The 12,876-nt window shown below is 31.1% G+C and overlaps 1 protein-coding gene across 1 annotated transcript; it reads right to left on the bottom strand.

Moving 5' to 3' along the window:
- Nucleotides 1-8,674: 8,674 nt before the first annotated feature.
- LOC119571005 (semaphorin-1A-like) lies at nucleotides 8,675-12,745 on the bottom strand. Its single transcript, XM_037918506.1, has 7 exons — nucleotides 12,610-12,745; nucleotides 11,474-12,312; nucleotides 10,142-10,226; nucleotides 9,547-9,625; nucleotides 9,296-9,373; nucleotides 8,872-9,034; nucleotides 8,675-8,680 (listed from the first exon to the last, which is right to left on the bottom strand). The coding sequence occupies exons 1-7, from the start codon at nucleotides 12,743-12,745 to the stop codon at nucleotides 8,675-8,677; spliced, it is 1,386 nt and encodes a 461-aa protein (XP_037774434.1).
- Nucleotides 12,746-12,876: the final 131 nt, after the last annotated feature.

Here is a 12,876-nt window from a genome sequence, read left to right as displayed (position 1 = left end):
GTTAGCGATTTGTGGATTTAGTTTTTTTTCAGCAACAAAATATTTTCTCTCCTGTCAAGGAAACGATTATATGTTCTTTAGTGTGTTGTTGATTTATATATCAACTTTTTTTTCTAACATCAAAAATTCTCTCTCCTATATCGCAACAATTACATCAACATTGATCAGCAATGTTTCGTCTCTTGCATTACCAAATTTTTTTTTTTCTGCGTTAGGAATTTGTGGATCAAGGTTTTTTTTTTCAGCAACAAAATATTTTCTCTCCTATCAACAATACAATTATATGTTCTTTAGTGTGTTGTTGATTTGTATATCAACTTTTTTCTCAATATCAAAAATTCTTCTCTCGTATCATCACACTCGTGATTTCAAAATATATATATATATATTTTTTCAGTAGCAATTTGTGGATGAAGCTTTTTTCAGCAACAAAATATTTTCTCCCGTGTTAACAAAATAATTGTATACTCTATAGTGTGTTGGTGTTTTGTATATCAACTTTTTGTTCTACATCAAAAAAAGTTTCTCTCATACCATCACAGCATTTTAGATCAACAAAATTTATTCTCTCATGTTATCAAAATATTTTCTTTGCTGCATTAGCAATTTGTGGATCAACCTTTTTTTTTCAGCAACAAAATATTTGTTTCTCGTGTCAACAAAACATTTACATATTCTTTGGTGTGTCGGTGATTTGTAGATCAGCTTTTTTCTCAACATTAAAAATTCTTCTCTTGTATCATTGCAATAATTAGATCAGCAATGTTTCGTCTCTTGCATTACGATTACTTTTTTTTTGTGTTAGCGATTTGTAGATAAATTTTTTTTCAGCAACGAAATATTTTCTCTCCTGTCAACGATACAATTATATATTCTTTATTTTGCTGTTGATTTGTATATCAACTTTTTTCTCAACATCAAAAATTCTTCTCTCGTATCATCACACTCGTGATATGAAAATAATTTTTTTTTTCAGTAGCAATTTGGGGATGAAGCTTTTTTCAGCAACAAAATATTTCTCCCGTGTTAACAAAACAAATATATACTCTATAGTGTTTTGATGATTTGTGTATCAACTTTTTGTTCTACATCAAAAAAATCTTCTCTCGTACCATTACACATTTTTAGATCAATAAAATATCTTCTCTCTTCTCGAAATATTTTCTTTGCTGCATTAGGAATATGTGGATCAATTTTTTTTCAGCAACAAAATATTTTTTTATGTGTCAATGAAATATTTATATAATCTTTGGTGTGTTGTATTTATCAGTAGCGATTTGTGGATGAAGCTTTTTTCAGCAACAAAATATTTTTTTTCGTGTTAACAAAAGAATCATATATTCTTTATTGTGTTGGTAAGTTGTACATCAACATTTTGCACTACATCAAAAAAAAAAAAAATCTTCTCTCGTAACATCACAACTTTTTAGATCAACAATAATCTCTTTTCTCGCGTTAAGAAAATATTTTCTTTGCTGCATTAACAATTTTTGGATCAACCTTTTTTCAGCAAAATATTTTTTTCTTATGGCAACAAAACATTTATATATATTTTTAGTGTGTTTGTGATTTGTAGATCAACTTTATTCTACATTAGCAATTTGTTGATCAACCTTTATTCAGCAACAAAATAATTTCTCTCGTGTCAACGAAATACTTATATACCATTACAACTTTTTAGATCAACAAAGTTGCTTCTTTAGCATAATCAAAATATTAATCTTTCTGCGTTAGTAATTTGTGGATCAATCTCTTTCAGCAACAAAATATTTTTCTTTTGTCAAAACAATTATGTATTCTTTAGTGTTTTAGTGATTTGTAGATCAACTTTTTTTTTATTATCAAAAATTCTTCACTTGTATCATCACAACATTTTAAAGCAGCAAAGCTAAAAAAAAAAAGAAAAAGATAAAGCGAGTGTGATGGTATGAGAAAAGACTTTTTGATGTTGGGAAAAAGGTTGATATACATATCAACAACACACTAAAGAATACATATGTGTATTACTGACACGAAAGAAATTTGATGATAAAAAGAAATGTATCTACAAATTGCTTGGACAGAAAAAAAAAAAAAGATGCGTGAGACGACACATAGCTGATATAAATTGTTTCAGTGATACAATAGAAGAATTTTTGATGTTGACGAAACAGCAACAAAATATTTTCTCTCGTGTAATCAAAATAATTATACATTCTTTGGTGTGTTGGTGGTTTGTATACCAATTTTTTTTTTATCATCTTCTCTTGCAACTTTTCAGATTAATAAAATATCTTGATCTCGCATTATCAAGTTATTATTTTTCCATGTTAGCATTCTGTGGATCAACTTTTTCTGAAAAGCAAAATATCTTCTCTCATGTCAACGAAAGATTTATATATTCTTTAGTGTGTTGGTGGTTTAAAGATCAACCTTTCATTTAGCATTAAAAATTCTTTTCTTGCATTAACGCAACAAAGAAGATCAGCAATATTTCGTCTCTTGCATTATCAAAATATTATATATATATATTTTTTTTACATTAGCAGTTTATGGATCTTTTTTTTTTTTTTTTGAGCAATAAAATATCTTCTCTCGTGTCAGCGAAATATTCACATGTTCTTTAGTATGTTCGTGATTTGTAGATCAACTTTTTTTCTGAACATCAACAATTCTTCACTTGTATCATCGTAACATTTCAGATCAACAAAGTTTCGTCAATATCAAAAGTTCTTCTCTTGCATTAACGCAACAGAGAACATCAGCAATGTTTCGTCTCTTGCATTATCAAAACATTATATATATTTCTTTTTACATTAGCAGTTTATGGATAAATTTATTTATTTATTTTTTTTTTGAGCAACAAATTATCTCCTCTGGTGTCAGCGAAATATGTATATATTCTTTAGTATGTTCGTGATTTGTAGATGAACTTTTTTTTTCTCAACATCAAAAACTCTACACTTGTATCATCGTAACATTTCAGGTCAACAAAGTTTCTCCAATGTAAAAAAATCTTCTCTTGCATCATTGGAGCAATTTAGATTAGCCATGTTTCGTCTCTTGCATTATCAAAATGTTTTTTTTTTTTTTTTTTTACATTAGCGGTTTGTGGATCGATCTTTTTTTGTCAACAATATTTTCTCTTGTATCAACGATACAATTATATATTCTTTAGTGTGTTGATAATTTGTATATCAACTTTTTTTCTCAACACAAAAATTCTTCTCTCGCATCATCACACTTGTGATATCAATTTTTTTTTTTTTTTTTCAGCATAAGCAATATGTGGATAGAGCGTTTCTTCAGCAACAAAATATTTTCTCTCCCTTCAACATAAGAATCATATACTTTTTGGTTATTAATGATTTATATATCAGCTTTTTTATCAACATCAAAAATTCTTCTCTTGTGTATATATATATATATTTTTTTTCTTTGATATCAATTTGTGGAGCAATTTTTTTTTTTTTCAACAACAATAAAAAATTCTCTTGTTTCAACGAAACATTTATATATCATTTAGCGTGTTGGTGATTTGTATATCAACTTTTTTTCTCAACATCAAAAATTATTCTCTCGTATCATCACAACTTTTTAGATCAGCGTTTCAAGTTTCTTTGTTTGCGTTATCAAAATATTAATCTTTCTGCATTAGTAATTTGTGGATGAACCTTTTTTCAGCAACAAAATATTTTTCCTCGTGTCAATGTAATATTTATACATCATTAAAATTTCTTAGTTCAACAAAGTTTTTTCTTATGTGTTATCAAAATACTATTCTTTCTGCTTTAACAAATTGTGGATCAACCTTTCTCAGCAACCAAATATTTTCTCTCGGGTCAATGAAACAAATATACATTCTTTATTGTGTTATTGATTTGTATATCAACTTTTTTCTCAGCATCAAAAAATCTTCTCTCGAATCATCACAAATTTTTAGATCAGTGAAGTTTCTTTTTTTCATGTTATCAAATATTATTCTTTCTGCCTAAGCAATTTGTGGATAAACTTTTTATCATCGTCAAAATATTTTCTCTCATGTCAACGAAACATTTATATGTTCTTTAGTGTGATGGTGACTTGTAGATCAACTTTTTTTTTAACAGCAATGTTTCATTATCAAATCATTATATTTTTTCCACATTATCAATTTGTGGATCAAGCAATTTTCAGCAACAAAATATTTTCTCTCATGTCAGCGAAATATTTATACATTCTTTAGTGTGTTGGTGATTGGTATGTCAACCTTTTTTCTCATCATCAAAAATTCTTTTCACGTATCATCACAACCTTTTAGATGAACGAAATTTCTTTTTTTGCGTTATCAAAATATTATTCTTTCTACCTTAGCTTTTTTCATCAACAAAATATTTTCTCTCATATCAACAAAACATTTATATATTCTTTAGTGTGTTGGTGATGTGTAGATCAACTTTTTTTTTCTGAGCATCGAAAATTCTTCACTTGTATCATCGTAACATTTTACATCAACAAACTTTTGTCAATATAAAAAAATCTGCTCTTGTATCATCGCAACAATTTAGATCAGCTATGTTTTGTCTCTCGCATTATCAAAAGTTTTTTTTTTTTTTAATTCTGCATTAGCAGTTCCTGGTTCGATTTTCTTTTTTTGTCAACAAAATATTTTCTCTAGTGTCAACGATACAATTATATATTCTTTAGTATCTTGATGGTTTGTATATCAACTTTTTTTTTCTTCAAAAATCAAAAATTCTTCTCTCGTATCATTACATTTGTGTTATAATTTTTTTTTCTACATTAGCAATTTGTGAATCAAGCTTTTTTTTAAGCAACAAAATATTTTCTCTCCTATCAAAAAAAAAGAATTATATATTCTTTAGTTTATTTTTTTTTTTTATTATTGTGTCAATGTGTCAACGACACATTTACATATTCTTTAGCGTGTTGGTGATTTGTATATAATTTTTTTTTTTCAACATCTAAAATTCTTCTCTCGTATCATCACACATTCAAGAACAAATTTTCTTCTCTGGCATGATTAAAACATTTTTTTTTTCTTTGTTGATAGTTTGTGGATCAACCTTTTCCAGCAACAAAATATTTTCTCTCTTGTCAACAAAGCATTTGTATTTCTTTTTTATTTCTATGGTGTTGGCGATTTGTAAATCACCTTCTTATTAACATAAAAAAATCGTCTCTTTTGTCATCGCAACATTTAGATCAACTTTTTTAACAGCAGGTATTCTTTTCTTATATCATCGAAGCATTATTGTCCATGCTGGTCATATTTAGCTCACCCGTTGTTTCAGCATCAAATTTTCTTTCGCAGCATTGATATATTTAAAATTACTTGTTTTTGTTAAGCAGCAACTTTTTTTTTTGCTCTTGTAACATCTAAACTTTTTTTCTTTACTTTTTATTTCTTAGATCAAGTCATTTTGTTTGGACATTCGTGGATACGGGATTATTGATGCGTTTTTTTATGTTGACAGTATTGGATAATACCATATGTCATGTTGGTTAGCTGTAATTTTTTTGGGTGTTGGATAATAAAATAGTTCATTATTATTAGTAGTAGTATTATTATTTTATTTGCGTTCGTTATTTTAAAGATACACGATTATTGTTTTTTTTTTCCACAGCCAATTTTCTTCTTTCGTATTTTGTAGTAATCGTGGTGGTAATGTATTCGGGGTTGATATCCTATACGACAGAGGAAAATCTTTCATTAATCCCTATTATACTAACACGTACAACCTATGCTTATTATCTTCAAACATATTTCTACGCCTTTTTCTATAATTCTTATTAATACCGGTAGGTGTATTACGATTATATTTTCTTAATAAAGAAATTGTTTTATATATAGTGTTATGTATTACGTACTTATAAAGGCCACATTTAGAAAGATATTTCTTCGCATGATGTAATTTTGAATAGGATGTCAAATATATTCTGTCAATATCTTGTGGTGTCATTATAAACTGTTTAATCCTAACACTCTTGTTGTTGATAATAACATTTGGGTTAAAAAACATTTTTTTATTTAAATAAAACATGTCTAGTTACTCTATATATATTTCCAGATGGGATGAAGGGAGGTTTATATATATATATATGTCTACATATACAGTAGATAGAATGTAGTGGGTTGATTCAACAACAAAAATGTCGCTGTCATGGAAATTGTTGAACAAAGAAAATTACAAACGAAATACTGTGATAAAGAATACGATATAGCTGATATGTCAGTTTTACATGATATTATTATTTGTGAAAATGTCGTCTTAATGTTAATTAGTAATGCAATACATATCCTTCGCGTTTTTGTATCCGATAATCAACACTGGATCGAACGTGGAGGAGCACAACTATCAACAAAAAGCCACCCTCCATTTTATCTTGATCTGCATAACATTGCTTCGTATCATTATTTGAAACTGCAACAGGACGAACTGCTGCAGCAAGAGTGCTGCTGCAAAGGCAATAGTTGCTGTAGCAGCAACAGTAATACTACAGTAGTGGTAGTAGTAATAGTAGTAGTAGTAGTAGTAGTAGTAATGACTACATTTTACCTCCACATTAACCCTAGCTCACACTAGGGCTAATGTGGAAGTAAAAGATCATATGTTCACCAAGTCATGTGAGCGTAATTTTTTTTTTAACTGATAGCCAATAATAATTATATACAACATGAAATCATATAACATCATTTGATTAGAAGAAATGTATCAGTATTATGCTGCCTAAGAGACAGATAATGTATTTCACCGAAATATGCTCTAAGAAAAGAAATTGGGGACGAGAACCGACCACCGGCCTTCATCGACCAAAATGGTGACGGTGACGATGAACCACCTTCTACTTTTGACCCAAATAACATTGCTTACTATCACTATCTGATGTTAGATCATGATCTGTCAAAGTCAACAATGTTATGAAGGTTATATAACAGATATTGGAATAGAAACACTGGAGTGAAATATTAACTCGTCTTTTATTTAAATTGTTATTAGGCAAATATATCTACAGATAGATCTTCAGTCAATTTTACAACTTATTATATTTCATCTGTATATGTAAATATCACATGATTAAATTAACACATACAGCTTCTGCATACTATACGGTTTACCTTCGAACATATTTTTTTGGGCATTTTTTTCTGTAATTGTTATTAACATCAATAAGTGCATTATTATATTTCTCTAATGTAGAAAATATTATGTGTATATATATACATATATGATATTATGTATTACGTATCTGTCGAGACCATATTTAGAAAGATGTTTTTTCACATGACGCAACTTTGAATATCCTGTGGCGTCAAATAAACTGTTTAATCCTAACACTCTTGTTGTTGATAATAATCTTCGGAATGGGGAGGGGTAAGGAAACTCATATACAAATATATGTGTGTATGTGTGTATGTGTCTACATTTGTAGTGGGTAAAACTTGGTGGACAGAAACATAACATGTGCTGTTATTCATCCAGTGTTTAGCTTCAAAGGAATCTGCAGCTGTCAAGAATCCTCCTCGCCTGCTTCACATCACGTCGCACTCATCTGCGACTGGAAAAAATGTCACTGTCATGGAAATTATTGAACAAAGAAAATTACGAACTGAGTACAATGATAAAAGAATACGATATAGCCGAGCCATCAGTTCTACACGACACTATTCGTGAAAATGCCCAATTAATGTACTGGAAATATCATAACTCTCCTTCATATTACATACCCGATAATCAACACTGGGATGAATATGCACAACTATTACCAGGACAGGACCCTCCATTTCATCTTGATCCGCATAACATTGCTTATTATCATTACATAAAAGTGCAACAGGAGGACGAGCTGCAGCATCACGGCTGCGGCGGTGATGACAATGACAATGACAACGACAATGACAATAACAACGATGATGATCGTATCGGCAACGGCAACAATATTGATGATGATGATAATAATAATGGTGATGTGTGTAATGTCGTGGAGAGAAAAAATAACCTGTACACCATGCTATGTCAGCGTAATTTTGCACTAGCTGAATTGATAGCAAAAAATAACATACGACATGAAACCATAATACATCAATTGATTAGAAGAAATGCGTCAATTTTATATCACACGTGTTCAGTTACACCAAATATGCCACCGAAATATGACCCAGGAAAAGATTTTTGGAATGAGACTTCCATCGACCAAGGCGGTGACAAACCACCTTGTATTTTTGACCCTTACAACATTGCTTACTATCATTATTTAATGTTAGATAATGTTGTGTCAATGCCATTAATCTGGTAGATATTGGAATAAAAATACTGGAGTAAAATAATATTAAACAACATTCTGAATTCACCTTTTATTAGTATGTTACTGGATGAATAAATCCTTTCCGATCGGCGTAAAATATTGGTGAAAATGACCAAAATCTATATTCGATAAGCGTCTATTAGTATTGCTATTACTATTAGTGTTAGCATTATTGATATTATCAATATTATGTTTACCAACTATGATATTGCCTGATATTACTGGAATATGTTGGGATAAGAGACTCTTAATGCTAAATGTTCCTTTGGATAGAGTCTGTATGTACCGTATATCTCTTAATGGCTGTGATTCGTAATGACTCTCAGGGACAATGACTTTTTGTCGCTTTGTCGGTTGATTACATTTTTGTAAAGGAAACGGTAATCTGTTATTTCTGAGGGTAACACATACGTTTGAGAATATTCTCAGCATATCCATAACCTTTGTCTTATCTGCTTCTCGTTCAACACTTTTTAAAAATGATAAAAAACCTGTTGATTTAATATCCTTATTAGTAACGATTTCTCTGTGGGTATTCATCAAAAATAGTCTATTTAACCATATGTTCGTTATGGTATCGTTAACCAGTAAGGGTAGTATAGTATTCATGAAAGGTTCGAAGCCTCCATAGTTATCCTTGACATTGCTGCAGTGTTCCTTGAATGTGTAATAACACTGTGGCGTACCGGCATGCGGCTCGTGTTCATCGGCTAGGGCCTTTATGGCCTTGGAGATCGCAACGTGCTTTCTGGACCCGTTGAATTTGAATGTAGGAAAGTACTTATGTGTGATGTGTATCATTCTTTCTTTAAAAGATATTATATCGTTTACTACCTGTAAACGATCGGGACAGATATTGTTGTCTATCTTCATAAGAGCGTCTAAATAATCTATCAGAGATTTATTTAACTGTTTTGTCTGTTTCTCTATCGTCTTGATAGATACATACGACTCTTTATCGATCATATTTATACAGATATCCATATATATTTCATTTTCTTCATCACACCGTATGAGGATATCTGTAGCTTTAGCATAAAGAACCAGTCCGTTAACTGTTTTAATAGAATCGTCCTTTATCTTCTTTCTGTATTTTGATAGGATAATTTTAATTCTTTCATTTTTTCTTGACGTTTTAATTCTTTTTGAAATATTCTTAATTTCATCAGCTGTAAAGAAAACGCTCGTCGGATCACTCGCATAATAGTCGTTGAAATTTCTTTTATTGCGCGAGAAGAAAAGAAATGAAAAGGGTTTCACTCTATTCTCAAAAAGGGCGGCTGCGAATCCATATAGACTATTTTCACAATTGTTACATTCCTCTGCCAGTAGTATGTTTCTGTTAATGCAAGATATATCTATTAGAGACTGTATTTTACTCTCTCTATCGTAGCAGTCTCGATTGTTATTATTGTTATTAACATCATCACCAGCATCATTATTATTATTATTATTATTATTATTATTATATTATCATTATCATTATTATTATTATTATTATTATTATTTTTATTTTTATTATTATTATTGTTATTGGCATTGTTATTATTATTTTCCTTCTTCTTCACCTTATTATTGTTATTGTTATTATTATTATTATTATTATTATTATTATTATTATTATTATTATTATTATTTCTCTTATCTAACATGGAGATAAATATATCAATTGCTAGTAATACATAAACGATATATTCCATGCAGAATTGATCATCTCTTTCTATACATATATTCAGACATATTCGACCCACACTGATATAACTAAAGTGTATTTTTATAATTTCTAAAAAATTCTCGTCGATGTCGGCGAGATTTTTATTTTTTATCGTCGACTGGGACTTATGAATATCATTACTATCGACAGTGTTTTTACTGTTACTCTTGGAATCAATATCATCACTATCGACAGTGTTTTTACTGTTACTCTTGGAGTCGATGTTCTTTATGTTATTAAGACATATAGCTTCTTTAAATATCGATAATGTCGTCATTAGGTACTCCAAAAAACATGTTTTAAAACAAGTTAATCTAACATCCTCCTCTTCTCCGTATGGTAACATTTTCTGTTATGAAATGTACTATTTGTAATAATGATAATGAGTTAGATAAGAGTCACCCGTATATATTAAAAAATGTTGATGTTTCTCGCCCAACGAAGAGTAATACATATTGTGGAGGAATATATAAATATACCTTCACACACACACACACACACACACATATATATATATATATATATATATATATATATATATATATATATATATATATATATATATAGATACATATACACATACGTACGATATGACGTTTAAGATGTACTGACTCCGCGTGAGGAAATATATAACCTGCGAGAAAATGTGAAGCCTAATGTAAAACCGATAATCAGAATCATAACACCAATGCCGACAGTAATACCAATGAAAAAACTCTTTGTGATACAGACAGAATTAGCGGCGAGTATGGGATGTGTCACTGTTCTTGTGTTAGCGTTGCTTTCGCTGCTTATTGAATCGTTATCATTAGAAACATCATTATTATTAGATTTATTGTTCCTTCCATTCTCTGAGTCGTTCGAATAAATATTTTTATTTTGCGTTACATCACCATATGAACATTCTAACGAGGTACCATTATATTGTGTCGAAGAATTGTATTGGTCATTTGAGTATTTATCGTCGTTATAGTCATTAGAAAAATTTTCGTCGTCGTTATCATCATCATTGTCGCCGTCTGCAATATCATCATCCACAGTATTTTTATGATCATCAATATTAAAACACTGGTAATGATATCCAGACATATTCTGAAAGATCATGGGTCCTCCAGTGTTAGAACCCATCGAAGTTATGGCACTAAAGGAAACACATTTTCTCTCATTAACATCCCAACCACAATACGGGTCTCTTAAACCAACACAGGATTTGCAGGATGTGGCTTTGTGGCAACGGTGAACAGCAATTGATTTTACCATATCGTGTGTTGTTATTATCAGCTTTCCTCCTTTATTTTGCTCTTCTTCTCCTTCTTCTTCTTCTTCTCTCATAAGGTACATGTTTGTTATGGTCAATGGCCGAGAGAAAATTTGAATTTCTTCGATAATAACTGGTTCTACAGAATCTATTCTATCGTACGACTCTACATTAATAAACTTAATTATAGAAAGAGCTGTTCCTAAAAAAAGGACATCGATAGTCCGTCCATCTTGAAGTTGGACTTGAGGGTCAACAGTGATCTTAGTAAAATGGTATCCAAGGGTATTGACAAATGGACGATTAAAAAATCCAGGAACCGCTGCATCCATGAGAGTGTGTGATTGTATAAATCCTACAAATTCATCATCGGGAAGAGCTTCATCTTTAGGAACGCAAGTACCAGGTCGTCGACTCTTGGGTATTTTATTTTTAGGCATGGGAAGCCAGTTCGATTTCTGTGTTTCCTGTTCCTTAAAATCACCATCGAAAGTATCCTGAATGGAGCGGATAGAGAAAGCACACACAGCAGACCCTGAGACGGAGTTAGGTGGCGTCGTGAACACGGCATAGATAATATCACGAATCTGTCCTCCATATATTCCAGTGATGACATTTGTGACTGATTGAACTTCGTCGAAATAGAAAGGATATTCCCCGGGAACAGAACAATTGAGTCTGCTTTTCAAAAAAGAAGTCCATTTGGTCTGAGTCTTTTTATCGCCTCGGTCATTCTTGCATACGCGAGCAATTCTCGAATAAACCCGTTTGCCGCAGTTTAAGGACTCTATAGCGATTTCACGAAAAACAAAATATACGAAGTCGCCATAAGTGAAAGAGTGCACAAAGCTGGGATCGTTAAGTTGTTCGTATACAGCAGCTCGTGTCGTAAGTCGATTCTTGGAGATGACGCGAGTTATTCCTTGAAAATCTACCGCCGTCCCAGAATACAATTCGCCATTGACATATACGTGTGTAGAATTCTGTCTAGGATCGAACGGACATTGGCCAACACCGCTTTTCGTCTCCGTGATATTAAAACCAGCACCATCAGCTTGTCGAGTGTATCGAAGACATAAAGGACTATAAGCGTTTGTACCACAAACTAAAAACTGATCCTTATCTACCTTTTTTAAGATCCGAATATAATTCTGACAATCCTCCTCGTATTTCCCCTTTATAAAACAATCGCGAACGCTTCTCTCGGTGGGATGCCATATCATCCTCTGGTCTATATTTTCTTTCATATCCTTAACTGAAAGGCTGTATATTATATTTCTTCCTCCGATTAGTATAGAATTACCATCTCTCTCCAGTGTTCTAAAGTAATCTGTGGTAATACTGTTATTACCTGAGAACGTATGTATCTCTATGTTCTCGGATGATATGATATTACTGGAGCTAACAATGTTATAAAAATCATCACCAGCAAATGCGAATGTCGCGATAGAAGGTAAAACCATACCGAGAAGTTGGAACGCCAACATTTTGATAACTTATACCAACGTTCGTAATCTTTCCCTCTCTCTCTCTCTCTCTCTCTCTCTCTCTCTCTTCAATTTCACTCAAGGAGTGAAAAATAATCGTCCTTGAAGAAGCAAGTTCTGTCTCAAGAAGC

Source organism: Penaeus monodon, unplaced genomic scaffold (genome assembly GCF_015228065.2).
Source record: "Penaeus monodon isolate SGIC_2016 unplaced genomic scaffold, NSTDA_Pmon_1 PmonScaffold_47, whole genome shotgun sequence".
NCBI classification, from domain to species: domain Eukaryota; kingdom Metazoa; phylum Arthropoda; class Malacostraca; order Decapoda; family Penaeidae; genus Penaeus; species Penaeus monodon.
Note: the sequence above shows the minus strand (reverse complement) of the source record. Positions and strands in the feature narration are given on the sequence as shown.